This window comes from Siniperca chuatsi, linkage group LG22 (assembly GCF_020085105.1).
Source record: "Siniperca chuatsi isolate FFG_IHB_CAS linkage group LG22, ASM2008510v1, whole genome shotgun sequence".
Lineage (NCBI taxonomy): Eukaryota > Metazoa > Chordata > Actinopteri > Centrarchiformes > Sinipercidae > Siniperca > Siniperca chuatsi.
This window is the reverse complement of record NC_058063.1, coordinates 6,597,965-6,616,678: the sequence shown is the minus strand read 5'-3', so window position 1 is coordinate 6,616,678 and position 18,714 is coordinate 6,597,965. Positions and strand designations below refer to the sequence as shown.

Genomic DNA, 18,714 nt, shown 5'->3' with positions numbered 1-18,714 from the left:
GAATACGTAAATCAGCGCAGTTAAAATACACCCAGGGAACATAAAATACAAAGATTCCACAAAGATTCATCTTTTATTTCCCGAGATGCATTATGAAAAGTCTACCATTTCCATGCAAATGATAACCACAACCCAAACAACAATCTTCGAGCCAGAGAACGAGCTGTGAAATGCAGTGCTTCCATGACGCAAAAAAGTAAAAGTGAACTAGTAACAATTTCACAGCCGACTAAGTAACATGACATCAGCATGAGTCTTTACAGACAATAATATGTCATTTCAAGGTCCACTGCAATCTTTAAAAAACCCAAATGACCCAAAAAACCCATCAGTGTTAAGATTGTCTCAGCAGTGAGAGCTAATCATAGGCTGCTTGTTTTCATAATCTCATACTGCAATTGTAAAGGTTGACATTATCTTTAAATAGTTCACCTGAACCTGAACGACACTGACTCCATCTGGGTGTAGCTTAACAAGCAGATTACTGCTGTATAACTAAATATTAATACAAAGTTAGTGTTGTTCATTATGTATGTCTGTGTGCCAATCAGAATCCATTTTACTTATCAATCTGATTAAAGCATCAAGTATCATTTGGCAATTTATTCAATACATTTAGAACTGTACATGTATTTTTATCACAGTTGTCTGGCCAACTGCAACACCCTGCCTTTGAAAACAAACAAAACCTCCATAAATATGTTGTTGTTCACGATATTTTACTGCTGAGGCTGCAGCTAAAGCCAACAATGAGCTTAGGAAAATGTTGACTCTGCATGATCTAAAGAGCATAATGGTGGTGTGGTTTGAAATACTACTACATAGCCCTTAATAACAGGATACCAGTTACATGTTTTGATGCTTTAACAGACTCCATGCATAGAATTCTGCAACATGTCACTTCACATAACAGGCATTCCCACAAAGTGCACCATTTGGAAACATAATAAAACTCAGTTTTAGATGACTGAAGCAAATTTCCATTCAGAAAAAAGTAAAAAACATGTAGAAGCCATAACACAACAAAGTGTTTCTTCTCATTTTTTAAACAATAATTAGCAGTAGTTGTTTTTTGTTTTTTTTCAGTAAATAGCGAGCTTTCATCCACTTAATATTAGTACACCACTTGCATCAGTGTGAGAGTAGAGAATGATAGTCATTGCACAACCAAAGCTTAACATTTGACCTGTGTGATACACATTAACAGGCCTGTGTTCCCTCACACAACCAACAATGAGAAACCCTCAAAACAGAAAAAAAGGCAGGTGAGAAGCTGCTTTTCATCTAACGATTTGCTCAGTGCAACTTTAGAAACATAGCCCTTGTTAAGAAGCTTTGAAAAATATAGACACTTTCTCCGAATCTTTCTCAAGTCCTGATAGTCTACTGTCTACCGAGGTATAGAGTAGAGGGCGATGCAATGCAATTCATTCACAGTCTGACCAAAGGTAAGTTAAATAAACACTATGTACAATCAGTGCCTAGACTTCAGCTGGCGCTAAATGAGCTGTTTTTTGTGCCTTGTTGAGCCATCAGAGGCTTCAGTAGGACACTTGACAGGCTCAAGGCCAAGATCACTGACGGGGAGTTTTGGCGTCCCGGGGGATTTTTTTGGCACTTCTTGGTGAAGTTTAGGAGATGGGCGACAGGGATACAGGACACTGCCCGTTGTTGTTCATGATGTCATCCAAGTCTTCATCTTCCAAGTCCACTGAGGAGGAAAGGACAAAAAAGTCAGGAATGTGTGCCTCTAGGTGAAGAATGCTAATACCAGATAATGCAGCTAAAATAGGGCTGTTTATATCTATTTTGTCCATTTAGAGAGATTAATTGGATGGTTGTTTTTTTTAATGAAAAAGTTTTATAAAAGTTGCTCATTCGCTTAGCCAGGCTAGCTGTTTCCCCTTGTTTCCAGTCTTTATGTAAAGCTAAGCTAACCGGCTACTAGCTTTATTTTAATATTAAAAAGGCCAGTTCACCCCCAAATCAAAAATACATATTTTTCCTCTGACCTGTAGTGCTATTTATCCATCTAGATTGTTTTGGTGTGAGTTGCCAAGTTTAGGAAATATCGGCCGTAGAGTCAAACTACACCCACCGACCGGATCACCGTGCAGAAGCAAGCACGCGACAATAACAAATAGCAACAATAATATTCTAACTAATAGTTTGATACTGCTAGCTCACCTGGCGCCACTGAGCTAGCTAACGTTACAGCTCAGCTGAGGAGGACGCCGTTAATGTTTACGTCCAAGCCGAGTGCCATCGAGTTCCATTATATTAGAGAGAAGGCAGACATCTCTACGGCCATTATCTCCAAAACTCAGCAACTCACACCAAAAGAATCTAGATGGATAAATAGCACTTCAGGTAAGAGGAGAAATATGTATTTTTGATTTTGGGATGAACTGTCCCTTTAAATATTAAACAGATGTGCCAGTGGTATCAATCTTCTTTTCTAACTCTCGCCAAGAATCCAAATAAGCATATTTTCCAAAATGTTTAACTATAAATATTTTGCAATTTGTGATCATCATCCCTGTTTCAGAGGCTGCAGTATTTACAGATTAAGTTTATATGACACTAAATGTAATTGAGCAGCGCCTTGTTAACATTTAGGGCTGCAACTATCAGCTACGTTTTGAAAAATATAATATTCACCAAATATTTCACCAAATTGTGTCGTCGTGCTCTCTGAGGATAGGCAAAGCATGCAGGTAATACAAACTGTGTTATTGTTAAATTATAGAAGTGGTATAATTACTCTCCGAACAATCAGATCGTCACTGCAGCCCTACAAACCTTACGTGCATTCTGTAATTCTTATGTGATCTGGGTGTTCATGGTTTGTTCTAATTATTGTGTTTTTTTAGTATAAAATGTTTCCTGGCAGGACAGGGGTTCACAGACCCCCAACCCCATTAAAAAAAATATGCCTTAAGGGCCCCTACATGAACATGCATTATAAAGAAGCTATTTTAATTCCCACTTTCTCCATATGAGTAATTTCCAAAACAAAACCAAACAACCTCTACAAATTCTATCCCCCCTTTTGCTCTGATGAGCTCAGTTTGGGAACCACTTAATATTAAAAGCAGATCAATGTATCCATTAATAGTTTTTATCATATTAACAAAGACGTCATACATTTTGTACAAAAACTGAACTCTAAGTATTGATACGCAGAACTATTGTGCTAGACACGCGGCTCAAGGTCACATATCGAGCAATGTAGGAATGGATTGAACTCCCTCGACAGATTACTGTGTGTCTAGTTTTAGAATATTAATGAAAAGAGACTTCAAAGTGAGTTTTTTGCCTTTTAATCTTAGTCATTATGATAATACTGATTTGTATAGGCCTAGTACTACTTATTGTTTCACAGCCTGTCTGTGTCGGTTTTCTCACCTAATGTTGTGTGTCATGTTTTATCGGGCATGTTCATATGGGTGTAGCTGGTTGTCACTGTGTCAGGAAGTGTGTGAGCTGTGTGTGAGAGAATAGTGACACTGCGTCTTGTGGGGCCCCAAACAAACAAACAAACAGACTGCTTTAAAAAGTATCAGTCCACGCACCTTTCTTGGACCGACCAATCTGGCCCAGCTTGGGTGCCCTCTGTCCCAGTCTCTGAGGGTTGGCCCCACCGCCGTCGCCGTTGACCTGGGGGTGTCCCGGGTTGAACTGGCCTGCCGGACCCGGCTGCCGGGGGGGCCCGCTGGGCGGGATGAGCTCTGGGATACCTGAAGCTCCGTACATCTCTAGTAGGCGCCTTCTCCTGATTGGCCGCTAGATGTCCCTACAGCCCAAGCTTTGTGTCGTGTCGAAAAGCTTCTCACTTCCGCAATGGCATTCAACAATGAATGTATGAACGACAGACGACAAAATGTTGGACAGAACAGACAGAAAGTCCTCGTTGCCTGTGAAAGAAAGTGAATACGTTTGTCAAAAATAGCTCTCATGCGTCAGAGAGCGGCCAGTTTTTGGCAAGTGCGCACAGAGTCTTCTCCGCTGTTTATACTGAGACAAGCGATGGACTCTTGTGTTTTCCGCTCTATTACAACTAACAGGTGTAGCAAATGCCTTCCTGGCCATTACAATAGCTGAACAGTACAATAACGCGTCTTCCGTTTGGTCTACTCACTATAATAAACTGTTTTTTCCCCCCCGCCCGCTTCTAAAATCAACATTAACTGATCGCTTCCCCTATAACCCTTTAGAAATACAGTTAAATATCATAAATATGAACTCACCTGTTCTTCACCGATGCCACAGTACAGAGCTGGATCCGGTAAAAGCGGCTTCTGAGAACAGTGTTGTTGTTTATCAGAGCTCTCTCTCTCCCTCTCTCTCTCTCTTGGCACAACACGGAGGAAGCGTCGATTTAAAGGGGCCTCTCGTCGTTTTCTCGGCCTTGGGGATTTCCTCGTATTGTGTCTTGACTCATGGCGGCATGTTAACGTCACCGTGCGGTTGATATAAAGGACAGTGCTGACACTTCGGATTTTACAGTGGAGGTGTGCCAAAGTTTCGAGGGCGCAGTGCGTAATTACGCACCTTCAGTAATGAGAGAGTGACTCAGGCGCCAGCCAATGACAGACACTGCTCAGTAATCCCCATACTCAACGCATGCAATGCTTTATGTCAGAGGCAGCAGTTCAAGTCAGCTCCATACAGAAAGAAAAATACATTTGTTACTGAGGGAAAGAAAAATATACACTATAATAAAGACAAATCCGTTCATGTATCTAACATCATTTATGACCAAACATTTCAAACATGTTTAAGTAGTTCAGTGCTCAGTGATTCACTGACAAGATTATTTGCTCAGTTTGTTCATTGTCAAGAACTGCTGCTTGTTAAACAGACTCACTGATCTTTAACCAGTGACAGCGTTGTCTGTTTCCTCATTGATTTGAGTTTCTGCATACCTTACCCTAATCCCAACCAGTTATCTCTGCAACACCTAACCATAACCTCATTTATTGAGACTTATCCCAACCCACAGAGGACAATCCCGATGTATGAAGAACTGATTTCTTATGTTGCCTGCAATTACGATGCAAAAACTGTCAAATGTGTCAAAAATATGTCAACTGTCTTATTTAGGCAAAGGGATTGCAAGTCCTACACCTTAACCTCTTAAACCCAACGGACCTGTCAGTCGTTACAAACTTTTACTGTGCAGGCAAACATTGTTCAAACCCACATAACGTCATTTTAAACTGTAGGGGATATGCCAAAGCTTTCAAAGATACCAAAGATTTCACGGGAAAATGGGGGAAATGTGCATAAAATGATGCAGAAGACATGTAGAATATTTCCATTTGGTGAAATGCCGCAGCAATACAAATATGAAGCCTTGGGTTTGAATATTTCACTCAGTGTGACCATCACAGCTTTAATGACGAGTAGTATCAACATGAGAAACAAAAGACATCGCATAGCTTCAGTGAAGAAAAAGTTAATGATACTGTCCACCAGTGTGGAATAAGGTGGGGGGTTTTTTTTCTAACTTTAAAAGGTACTTAAGGAGGAAGTCAGGGAAAAGTACACGTTAAGGGGTTCATTATTAGGATATAACAACATAAAAAATACATTATTTCAATGATTAAAATCAATAAATGATCAGTACATATGCATTACTGTTTGTAACATGTAGGCCTGTTATTTTTTCTATTCAGTCATTATATTAAACAATCAGGTGTGCTTGTACCACCAGAGTAGTTTAGCTAATTTGAAAAAAAAAATACATAGCCATAAAATAAACAAAAAACAGCCAAATAGCATTACAAATTGGTGTGAGGCTGATTTTAACCTTCCACCTACAATAGACTGACTGCACAGGACAGGCTCAGTTTCCCAAAAACGAGACTCAGTTGTAACACTTTAACATCTCGTGTTGTGGTTGAGTGCATGAAAATTTGTTAGCAAGTGAGCAAAGAAGTCCAAATGGACAACGTAATTGATAATAGATGGATAAACCATCCAGCTTCTGCCACTCCAAGTGGTAGTAGTATGAATGCAAACTTTACCAAACCTACTGAAAAAAACAACAACAAACAATCCAAGTCTGGACATCGACAATTCCAGTCTTCTATGGATTGGAGCCAAGGATCTGCCACAGCTATTGTGTTTTCTGAGGTTGAATGCCAACTAACAATTCCATGGAGCCATTCTGTCTGTAACATATCACATACTATCGAGTAAAAATCAGAATCTACTGGATATAATTTAGGTAAAAGTTCAACCCATTTATTTTTTTGTTGTTCTTCATCTTTATGCCTGTTTGTTTGTGGGGGAATGCGTTATCTCCATGTTCATCGCATTTTATGGCTGAATCCACAGTTGCGAGATAAAAAAAAATCCCCCCTTAAACTTGCCAAGACGTATCTGCCTGTAGATCAAACTATGCAGACCCACGTGGACTCCCACGGTTGGTATAAAATTGTCAGTTTCTCTTCTCCTGTAGAACAATTTGAAGACTTTGTCGTGAACAGAGCGAACACACTGCCATCATGTCCAGGATCATATGTGTTAGTCTCCTGTTCATCATTCTGGTTGACAGCTTCTACCACAGCACAGGTAAACACAAAGACAAATTTGTATTTTAATTGTTTCTGCATAGATGCATATTGTGATTAACATTTACTCGCCAACATTAGAGTAAATCATTGACTCTGCTTGTAAAATATACACACGTCAAGTGAATTTGTATTTGACGGGAAACGTTATAAGCGGTTGATGGGTAATGTATTGTTGTTCCACATAAATTATTTCTTGCTATTTCTCTTTTTCCACTGTGAACAGCTGCACATGTGTCCAAAGTGCACAGACACAAGTGCAAGTGCAGAGGTGAGTGTCTTTCATACATTTTGGTTAAAAATTAGCAATGGTGAAAGTCAGCATGAATGTAGTAAAAGAGCCAGGGCTGTTATGATACTGTATTGGGGTCTCCTATTGGCTGAAAGAATTTGTTGGGGACTTTTGTGCCATTGTACACAATACTACAGTATGTTGTCAAGTAAAGCAGACAAAAGTCATTAAAAGTGCTTATGATCGGAGTTTCCATGATGTGAATTTCAATGACCACCTCTGTTCTCATTGCAGTTTTGACCAATGGAAAAATAAGTTGTCGCTCCCCACTGCTTTCTGCAAACAATGTGGAGAAGCAGAACTTGCTAAATTGCTTCTGCTGGAAAACAAACCAACACAGTGAGTGAACTGACATTTGTATGTGGGTGTGAGATTATCTCTTTTCTGTGTTAATATTCAGTGAAGGTGTTTCATTTGTCGCCATTTTTTAATTTTTTTTTCTCTTCATTTGTTTCCAGGGTTTCAGGTAGCCTGCACGATGAGGCATCCTGGTATTCCAATCACCCTGGCATGAATGAGTGGAATAATGAGAGAGAGTTGAAGGACCTTGAACACAGCATCATGTCACATCACACACGATCTAATAACCACTTCACTGCACTATCACATGCTGTTAACCACTACAGCCCACTATGTCATTTCACATAAGAAACAGCATATCAAATCACTTAAGGTTCGCACCAGTCACAGCTTGACATGGAATTACATCACATTATGCAACACATCAACCTTGTAATATGCTATAGATGTCTTTGACATTGTAAATAAAGACATATTTTCTATTACAGAAAGTTTGCTTTACTTTTTTGTTTGTGTACATTTGAATGTAAGTTGAGCTCAGCGATAGTTTGACATTTTGGGAATAGTTAGATGAGAAGATTGATACCACTCTCATGTCTGTAGGCGGCAATGAATATGAAGCTACAGCCAGCGGCCTGTAAACTAGCTTCGCACAAAGACTGGAAACAGTTAGGACAGCAGAGTGTCTCTGTCCAAAAGTAACAAAATCAAATTAACACGTTATATCTCATGTATTTAATATAACCAAAGTGTAAAAACAACAATTAGCCGATTTATGGGGGCTATGTGCCGGACTACTTCTTAAGCTAACTGTTCTGCCGCTTCTAGTCTTCATGCCTAGCTAAGCTAACCGGTTCCTAGCTCCAGCTACATATTTATCGCGCACATATGAGAGTGGTATCAATCTTCTCATCTCATTCTTGGCAAAAAAGCAAACATTTCCCAAATTGTTGAACTAAGATTTCTTTACGGAAATGGTTGTGAAATAAATTTCAACACTGGTTGAAACATTCATCACGATTTCATATACCTTTTGTATTTGTTGTCAAGTAGCCAAAGTCAGTTCTTCTTAATACTTTTATTATGTAAATTAATAAAATTATTAAATGTATTAAATTATATTGTCATTGTCAGTTTTTACTGTGAATGATCAGGTTCTACGTTCTTGGGTGGATGTGCTACCTTCTTACCTACCATGAATGTCACCTTTGTTAATCCACTGTATGATCACATGTGTCAGCTGTAGCCCTTATGGAAGAGGAGACGGGTTTTGCTTCATAGGGGTCGGATTTACTCCACTGGGCCTTTCCTGTTTCACTCACTTCTATCAGGACAATGAGAAATCAGATATCAAAGTAAAGGAATTTCTTATGTTGCACTATTTCAGTGATAGTGATCTTTGGAAACCCTTACATATGCAGCAATGCCATATGGTGAAATTCCATTGATCGTGTAAATCTTCTCATTTGATTTGAAGCCTTTTCAGAATCCTAAAAAGGGAAATTATAATGAACATCATTATAGCTCACTTTAAAAAAAAAAAAAATCATCATCTTTGTAAGTCATATTATTACTCTCAGTGATTTGTGATGACATTTTGTGATTTCTCGTGCCTCTTACTCAACTGTTACAGATCAGGAGAGCCCAGTGGTGTAACTCTCAAACTAAAATACTCTTCTTTTCTACGGGGGCAATAACTTGATAAAGTGGAATTGACCTTACCACTGAAGGTTAACAAACATAATGCCACTGACTGGTCGATTAAAATAATTTTAGACATCAACTGAGCTCTCACTGAGGTCTCTGAATAAACTGCGGCAGGTCAGCAGAATTAATTGTCATGGGAACATGGTGTCTTGTTTACCCATCTTATCTGACAGTTTCATATTTACACCAAAACACTGCAGTCAAGCAAAGAGCACACACACACACACACACACACACACACACACACACACACACACACACACACAAGAGTCAAAGTGAGAAGACAGACTAACAAAACTGTGCCCAGTACTTGGTTTTCCTGGGATAACAAAACTCTTACACAAGTAAGTCATCTTCTTTATCATTATACTTCACTCTGAAGAATGATTTACATCAACTTTCTAGGCAGAGTACAGCAGGCTGGCTCTGAGTCATGCATGTACCAGAAAAAGGGGAAAGCTCTGGTGGAATCTTTCTCTCCTCTGAGTTTGGCATGTGGCTGATGAGCAGGGCTAAAGAATAACTCCGGTCAGGAGACAGCAGCGTTTAATCCTTAGTGAGGGGCGTGGACCTTTGTTCTTAGCAAGCACCTCACTGGTGTGTTGAGCTATCTTTTGAGATAGTGGTTTCCTGTAGATGTTGGTTTTGGTTATAGCCCAGAATTATGGGTGATGGATACAAAGTTTGCTGCTTTGTATCCTCTTTGATCTAACTGGTGTTATGTGTAGAGCTGGGTAGATTGCAGGGGGCACTTCATGCAGAGTTTCCTTTATATTCAAATTTGTACATCAGATAGAACTCTAACAAATCTCATATTACTGGTGTTTGCTACTAATTTGTTTTGCCAGATATGTTTTGGAGGAAATTGCTTCCTGGATATCTGGGAACTTGTATTTTTTATAATCAGGTAGTATTGACTTTAAAAACCCCCAATAACATCAAACAATCTCAGTGGTGGATTGTAACTAGACTAAGTACATTTACTCAAGTACTGTACTTAAGTACAGTGCTGAGGTATTTGTACTTTACTTGAGTATTTCCATTTTATGCCACTTCATACTTTTACTCCACTACATTTCATTCCATTACTTTACAAATTAATAGTTTACATACAAAGCATATCATCAGTTTATAAAAGGCGATACATTGTTTTAAATGAAACTACCCAACAGCATGTCAAGTAGTTAAAAGTAGCTCTGTCTCGACCAGATGCCACATTAAAATGCATGAATGCACTAGTAATAACAAACCAATATTATAATATATAATAACTTAACACTGCACTACATTTGAAATAAACACAGTGGCTCGGACCGAGCCACACAACACTATTCCAGCCATGATTTGTGTGTCACATAATGTTAAATGACTTGCCCACGGACATTCAGCTTACTTTCTAGTTTGCCAAGATATGCTGTTGTTGTGATGTTAGCTATAGCAGCAGCAGAGTTGTGAGCATCGCTGTCTGGAGCTGCTGTGCTGGCTCTGGGAAACCGCCTCGTCCTCTCTGCATGTTAGCTTCGCAGAAGCAACTGTAGGGACAGTTAACTAACCCGCAACCTAGCTAATGTTAGTTACATTACTTGCTGTGTCATTGTTGGCTCTATATCATGGTATTGGTCATGGCATTAGATTTCTCCAGATTTGCATACCCCACCTTTAAGCAAGTACTTTCAGTTATCTAAAGATACCCATAAAAAATGTTAGTCATGCTTTAATTGTCAGGAGAAGACACTACAGGAAAGCAAATGAAATGCATTGGCAGTGAACAGTTTGCAGATATGTTCAGTTTGAGCAACACTGTGAATACTATTATGTTTCATATGAAACATATTTGCTACTGTAAACTATAGGCAGGTTGGATGATAAAAATAGTCACATAACAAGCCTCCATCGCTCGATTTTCTTCAAATTAGAAAGAGAGTGGAAAAAGCAATATTATATGCTGAAACTACAAAATATGAGGGGAACCCATTCGTGACTGAGGCCCAGCAATTCACAAGTTAGAATGGGGGGAAAAAAGCTGTGTTCATTATTTGAACATACAGTATGAAGAGCATCCAAACCATAATGTAACTGTGCTCCTATATATTTTCATCATGACAGTTCATTTTCAAGTGGTGGTATTTTAATTGTGTCCCCACCTGTCTTTTATGGACGTGGATGGCCAGCTCAGCTATGTCTCGACAGGTGGTCCAGGTCCAGCCGGAGAGCAGGGTTGAGGAGGCAGGTCAATGGAGTACTGGCCTGTGTGAGTGCTATAAAGACATGGGAGACTGTAAGTGTCCAAACATGAATCATGCAGCATACAGTATGATACAAAATGTGATGAAATGTACAGTATATCTGAACGTCTCTGCTGAATGCAAAAAAAAAAAAAACTGTTGCAAATGATGGATCTTTACCATACATTGTCATGTTTTTGTGTACTGTGAGTTGCTCTACTGTGTGTGTGTGTGTGTGTGTGTGTGTGCAGGCTGCTTTGCCCTGTGCTGCCTCCCAGTGTTCACCTGTAAGGTGACCAGTGCAGTGGGTGCGTGTCCCTGCCTGCCTCTGCTAGACTGTCTCGGCTGTGTACCACCGGCCTCTCTCGCCATGAGGGCGTCTGTCAGGGAACGATACGGCATACAGGTAATACAGCACAGACTCCTTTTTCCAAGAAGAAAATACCGCATTAGTTTCTTTATGTACTTATTATCCATAAGTGGGGCATTGTTTCTGTAAAGACACACTGAGATTTTCAAAAGCCATTTTGCAATGAACAACCTTGAAATTCCATCAACCTCCATTGTTTTTGGGGTGGTGGCTGAAGTCTTAGAGGCAGATATCTAAAAACCTCAATGAATAAACTGCATGGCTTGATACAACACTGGGTAAGTGGGAAAAGAGAAATTGGTGACAAATTAAACGAAAAACCAACATAAGTGTCTTAGTAAGGTTTTGTTCCACCGAGAGCCTCCAGAACAGTTTCCATACTCTTTGTCCTAGATTCTACAAGTCTCTGGACTCTATTGGAGGGATTAACATTGTTCTTCCAGAATATATTCCCTTATTTGATATATTAATGATGGTGGTGGAGAGTGATGTCTGAAGTGCTGGGTAGCCACTGTACAGATTAAGCCAGATTGTAATAACCCCAATCGCATTGATTTCTGGCATGTCAGAAATGTGAAAGTTTTAGCAGTTCTATGATCCAATTTCCCACATGGCCGCTATCAAAACTTGACTGGAATAGTCAGTGAACAAAACTAAATGGGGGTTCTGCCTTTATGTACAAAGTGAGCACCCACATGGTCATGGTTGATTGATCAATCTGTATGCTGTGAACATGGAAGTGGCACACTCTGGCTGCACAGAGAAAATGTCTGTTGTGAGTTAACCCAACATAGAAGATTAATCAAATCATACAATGCCTGTGCAGCTCAACATGTTAGTCCAAAATAGGTGTTCAATCGGGTTGAGATCTGGCGACTGTGAAAACCATAGCATCATTTTATACTCACCAAACCATTCAGGGAGCCCTTGCGCCTTTTATGGAAGCATCAGGTTTGGTTAGGTTTCTCCAGTGATTTATTCATGTTTTTCGTTTAATTTGTTACCTGTCTGCATGTTTATTTTGTAATTTAGGTGAACCATCCTTTTAATATAACACAGCAGAGAGGATCACAGCACATTGCCTAAATTGAGAGGACAGCGTCTTTGCAAAGTGTCATGGACTTTTGATTATCTTTGGAACAATTATGTTGTCTGCCATTGACTTCCATTGTTTTTACATTACTGTCACAGCCCTCAAACAAAGCCATTGGTGTGGTATCATTTCAACAGGTAGTTACTACTACGCTGCAATTACAGTAATTGGTTTCACAGCTTGGACAGCTAACTAATTTGCAGACCTTCCTCCCGAAATATACGGCCGTATAGGTTGTCTGTGCAAGCAGTTTATTACGGCCCATATTTACGTTTATTGTTAGGCGGCGACCTCTACTGGCCATAGTTTTTATGACGGGAGCAAAGGAGGACGTCCGCGTAGGGAGGAGGGCAGGGTAGATGGATGTGTCAAACACAGGACTTTCACCCAGGAGACTGCCGTTTGGGTCCCAAAACTCAACATTGACTTATTTTAACTTACGTATGTAAGTAAAGTTATGTAAGTCATGTCACATAAGTCAAGTGACTGACTTACTAACGTAACTTACTTATTTTAACCCAAACCGTGATCTTTTCCTAAATCTAACCAAGTAGTTTTGGTGCCTAAACATAACCAAACTGCGACCGTTTTACAACTTTAACCATGCGTTTATTATTGTTATTGTGACGACAAAGGTCCGGTACACCTGTCGCTGGTAATCTCTAACGGTCATATATGACGTTTTAGAAGACATTGGCAAACGACCCATTCTGTCGTTTAGGTATGAGCGCGTGTTGAATACTACCTTGACAGCTTTGGTCATGTAGGTTAATCATTCTTTTTCAGTGTTGTGACAGAAGACGTTAAGCGTGAATAAACCACTGTTTTCCCGAGAAGTTTTCCTAGTTGGGGTGGGAATGTGAGTGTTAAATTTGTGGTTACATTCTTTCAGTCAAGTGGAGTGGCACCTGTAGTTGTGATGTCGTGATAAACGCTGGTCTGAACAATGCAGCTGATTGCTTTCACTGGTACCAGACTGTGTCCCCAGCTCAATTACACAGAGCTGCTGGAGCTTTGAATAATTATGATTACTGCTGAGGAGATGGAGACGTTTCAGTGATGAAACACAATAACAGCACGCGAGGGAAATAGCTGCAACATCAAGTAGATGTGCCTAATGGCAATGGTTATTACTTTAGCAATGCAAACAATGTTTTGAGTCTATGTAGTGACATCAGATAAACCTTAGATATATGCTGAGGGTGCAGTGAAATCAGGACACGTTTATTAAATTAATAAATCTGCACTAGAGCCATAAATAACTTAATGAATAAACAAAAGTGTTAGTGCCTTTAAGATACAGCAAGCTGCTCAGGCTGCCCACCCTTTGCTTCAATGCAGTGCTGTTTGTCCACACTAAACACTCATACACCGGCCTGCATGACCACAGATCTCAAAACATCAGGTCTCCGTCACTGATCAGTGCACATAACCAGTACAAAACAGATGTTTGACGTGCAAATGGCATATTCCAGGGCCAAGTTGTGAGTTTGATGTTGGATGTTTCTGGGACAGTGAAGAGAAGGAGAGATAAGGCAGGAGGTGGGAGTGGTTGGAGGCCAGGCAGGCAGAAGCTGGAGCACTGCCATCGGAGAGAAGGAGGTGGTTGATAATGTTGGCTTCTCTGGAGGCGGAGTGGGCCGTGGATCGCTGTCAATACTGCAGAGCATGAGCTAGGAAGGTGCCAGAAGTTCTTATGAAAACAAGTCCCAGCATGTAGGTTGTTTGTAAAGCAAGACAACTGCTCTCTCATGGGTGGAAGGAGACAATGCTGCAGTGTACCATGAGAATAAAACTGTAGATTCAGACAGATTACTTGTGCATGTTCTTTCTGTGTATACAACACTTCTACATCTTCAACTTGCTTTCCTGGAACTAATGCTGACTTTTTCACAGCAACCTTTCATCTAGCACCATTATCAGGTCAAAATTGTAATTTGTCCAATATTATGGTTTCTGACCAAATTCCTGCAAAACTAATGACATTTCCATCAGCCTCAGCTGTACTTTGTGGTTAGTGCTAATTAGCAAATAGTAGCATGCCAACATGCAAAACTAAGATGGTGAACATGGTAAACATTACACCTGCTTAACATCAGCATGTTAGCGTTGCCATTGTGAGTACCTTAGCATGCCGATGTTAGCATTTAGCTCAAAGCATCGCTGTGCCTAAGTTCAGTCTCACAAAGCCTTTAGCACGGCTGCAGACCAGAGGTGTTGAGGTGAGGAACTGGCTACACTGAATCACCATGATCAATGACCGAACCAGTAGCTTTCAGCGGTGGAGTGGAGGCCCTCACTGGTGACTGAAAGGCGAGCACCATTGTCAGCTCAGCTGTGATTCACAGTACGCAACTTCCTTGTTAAAAGCTTATTAAAAGACTGCAAAAAACACAGAAACAATAACATAATAAAACATAATCTGATAACTTTGTTGTAAATAAGTGGCTGCTGAGCTATTGACCTTATGTGCAGTGCTTGTATAGACTAGTTTTGTAGTGAACTGAACTTGACAGCTTGGGCAAGCAACAGATTAAATGTATTACTGACCCAAGGACTGAATCAGAATCAGCGCTTAATGTCGTGCCCGAATGAACAGTGATGCGTTCACTTACTGTTGTACATACTGAAGTGTCTTTGAACTGTGATGTGATCGATTAGCTTAGATAAAAAGTGAATGCAGTACTTGCTACAAATCTTTGAACTCAGCTGAACGAAATGATTTGAATCAGCGAAATGATTCATGATTTCCACCTCTGCAGTACGTTAGCATTGTCATTATGAGTATTTTAACATGTTGACTTTAGCATTTAGCTCAAAGCTAAGTACAACCTCACAGAGCTGCTTAGTAGGGCTTTAGTCTTATTTGGTCTCACTTAATAACTTAGTTCATAACTTTGCCCCATGTTAATTCTATTTTGTCTTTGTTGTATTTATGCTTTGATAGCTTTTGTTCAGTTAAGTTTATACATAATGTAAAAGAGTAGGCTACTTAATTGTATTGCGCAGGCTGCATCTATCAGGGTATCTTAAAACACTAAATAAACCAACAAACCATTCCAACACATCAATCCAAGCTTGTAGTTGAGACGATACATTTTTGTCTGTTTATGTTTATTATGGTATGATTGTATTTTCATGCAAACTTTAAATCACAAACTTGCATGTTGCATTCAGATCCCTAGACCTGTAATGATGTTTGGGGGCGGAGTGATAATTTTAGTTGTTAATGTCACCCTCCCACATTGAATTCACAGGGGAGGCAGTGCAGTAGAGAGAAAATGTGGTACTGAGCAGATCCCAGGTCTGTTGCTCAAGAAAGACAAGCGTGTAAATCTTAAGATGTACATTGTTTTTGCTTTTTTGATGCTGCTTACCAGCACTTATAACGCAGCTGTATCAGAATCAAAAAAGTTGTATTCAAATCATCAGACCTGTAAAGATGCTTGTGGGTGGATACATTATTTTTGTTGGTTATGTCACCTCCAACATCACAAATGCATTATAATCAAGCCAAAAAGTCTAAAGTCCAATTTTCTATTGAGAATTTGAAGAATAATGTTCCGACTTGACAGTGATAAAGCTATAAGTAATAGTAAGTAATCAAAACTGACAGAAACAGTTCATTGGGCTCTAAGTTACAGTGCTGACTCAGTATCACGAAGGAGAAATCACATGCTCAGGCTGCACATGGAACAACTAGGATCTGCCTTCTCACTGTGTTTCTCAGACTTTATTGATTTATCAAATCTCCCCCCACCAACATTTCCATCTTGACATTGCTGACAAGCTCTCTATCCTGGTTGCTGTTGCTAAGAGCAAAGACTTGGCTGCAAGAAACTCACAGAGGGAGGATATCTGCTGAAACAAAAGCACGATTATTGTTAAACACAAATACGCTGCTATCTATTAACTTCCAGCAGCTATATATATATATATATATATATATATATATATATATATATATATATATATATATATATATATATATATATATATATATATATATATATATATATATATATATATATATATATCATTATGTATATTTACCAAATTTGGTCTTTTGTAATACGTCTTTGTTTGTCTTATATTTAACAAAAATGAATGTGGTAAAACTATGACACATTTTAAAACTTTACTGTATCTTATATTCTAACTAACTTCAAGTTATACTGTTAATTACAAAGGATGTGGGTACAACAGGCAAATGAAACAAAGAACTGCTGCTTTGTATATGTCAGTAAAAATGTCTTTTATGCACCTGAATGCATATGTTCACCTTTTGTTCGAGCCTCCCACCTGTGTTCAGGCCGCTTTCTGTGTGTCTTACAGGGGAGTGTGTGGAGTGACTGCCTGTACGGATGTTGCTGCTATCCGCTATCTTGGCTCCAGATCTCCAGAGAGCTGAAGAGAAGAGCAGCATCCCACGCCTCCTCCTCAGCCAGATACACCGCTCTGACCTCCCTGCAGGGGGCGCACTTGGTCTAGACACATGCAGCACTCCTTTCTCCCGGCCTCTGCTGCAGCCTGCCCTCCAGAGTACAGGAGTTGATTTAATCACACTTCCTCTGGTCTGCAGCCGCTCCCTGTTACCTCAGAGAATTCAGCAGGGACACAATGTGAAATGTAGCATGTAATTTTTGAGTAAGCAAATTATATAATATTCTTTCAGTAGTGGACAGTAACCAACTTAAGTTTTTAGGTACTTCTGTTTTACTTGGGTATTTAAATGTTACGCTATTTCTACTCCACTGCATTTCAGAGGGAAGTATTGTACTTTTTACTCCACTACATTCATCTGTCAGCCATAGTTACTAGTTACCTTTCAGATTAAGATTTTACACACAAAACACAAGATAACTTTATAAAATACAATTCATTGTTACGGATGAAACCAGTGACTCCCAACCTTGTTGCCTTGTGAAGAAAAGCAGTGTCTAGTTGAGTAATTTGTCATGTTTCAGATGTCTATAAATTGTTAGCAGTTTTTTCTTCTTTCCTCTCCCATTAATCATTTCATGGCCCCTCAGAGATCTTGTGACCCCTTGGAGGGGGCCCAACCCCAGGCTGAGAGCCACTGGATCAAACTGCCTAACTGTATCTAAAATAGATATGAGCAGCTACCTTCAATCTAAAAATGTCAAATATAACAATGTATCAGTCACAGGGGCCAATTTTCTGCAGAAGGAGCACTTTTATTTTTGATACTAAGTATAAGTACGATTAGCTGATAATACATGAATCTGAATGCTAATGGAGTATTTTTTACATGTATTGGTACTTTTCCTTAAGTAAAGGATCTGAATATTTCTTCAACCACTGTATTCTTTAATAGCGTAAAGGCGAGGTACCACAGCACACTGATGGTTATGATTTCTGTACAAACAGTACACAAAGACTAGAAAGCCTCCGTTTGAAAACACAACTTTGACCTTGCCACAGATTTACAAAAACAAATTCTTGTATGCGATTTCCTAAATATGATTCCTGAACACTTCTGTTTACAGAAGTCATTCCTGGAATCTGTTATCACGTTAAATCAGGGCGGGACACACAGAGAGGGAAGGAATCAGAGAGAACAGGGGAAAATTTCATTCAGGGGAATCAAGTAACTACGTATCTTGATTGTTGGCAGACACATTTAAATCTAACCAAAGGGGAAAACACGCACGTCAAACACATAAGCTTAGCCAGTGATTTTATATTCCAAGTGAAATTATACACCACCCATGTACAACAGCGTAACTATTTCTGTTCATTTCAGTGCTAAAGTAATTGTTTTTACATTTTGCATTAAGATGAAGCACTAAGACATTTGCTAGAAATCAAGGAAATCATCTGCTAGTTGTGTTAATGATCAAACTTGTTGACACTTGGCAAAGCTTCTGCAAATTTTAGAATTTTACTGTGGTAAACCTTATGATTACTAAAGTCAGAAATATTCCATTTTAATGTATGCTGTTATTCCATTTCCTACCCCAATCTATTCAGCTGCTGGCCTTGTGGTTCAAATACAAAATCCAAATATTTTGTGTTGAATTATTTGAATGAATTCTAATAAAACATCAAATGTTGCAGTGCTTATCTGAAAACAATAAGGAGATGTGAATTCAAGGAAATGACAGAATCAACAGCCTCTCAGT

The 18,714-nt window shown here is 39.4% G+C and overlaps 2 protein-coding genes and 1 long non-coding RNA gene across 3 annotated transcripts; 1 reads left to right on the top strand and 2 right to left on the bottom strand.

The window, feature by feature from the left end:
• Nucleotides 1–54: 54 nt before the first annotated feature.
• si:dkey-112a7.4 lies at nucleotides 55–4,513 on the bottom strand. The gene is made up of 3 exons (XM_044183213.1): nucleotides 4,251–4,513; nucleotides 3,576–3,917; nucleotides 55–1,711 (listed from the first exon to the last, which is right to left on the bottom strand). Exons 2-3 carry the CDS (start codon nucleotides 3,754–3,756, stop codon nucleotides 1,632–1,634), a joined length of 261 nt encoding a protein of 86 aa, XP_044039148.1. The 5' UTR covers nucleotides 3,757–3,917; nucleotides 4,251–4,513; the 3' UTR covers nucleotides 55–1,631.
• Nucleotides 4,514–8,348: 3,835 nt separating this feature from the next.
• LOC122869861 lies at nucleotides 8,349–12,423 on the bottom strand. Its single transcript, XR_006376426.1, has 5 exons — nucleotides 12,289–12,423; nucleotides 11,391–11,529; nucleotides 11,025–11,138; nucleotides 8,587–8,663; nucleotides 8,349–8,497 (listed from the first exon to the last, which is right to left on the bottom strand). It is a non-coding gene; the product is annotated as an uncharacterized LOC122869861 (long non-coding RNA).
• Nucleotides 9,196–18,645, top strand: LOC122869859 (cornifelin homolog B-like). The gene is made up of 4 exons (XM_044183209.1): nucleotides 9,196–9,224; nucleotides 11,052–11,158; nucleotides 11,357–11,511; nucleotides 16,904–18,645. Exons 2-4 carry the CDS (start codon nucleotides 11,059–11,061, stop codon nucleotides 17,057–17,059), a joined length of 411 nt encoding a protein of 136 aa, XP_044039144.1. The 5' UTR covers nucleotides 9,196–9,224; nucleotides 11,052–11,058; the 3' UTR covers nucleotides 17,060–18,645.
• Nucleotides 18,646–18,714: the final 69 nt, after the last annotated feature.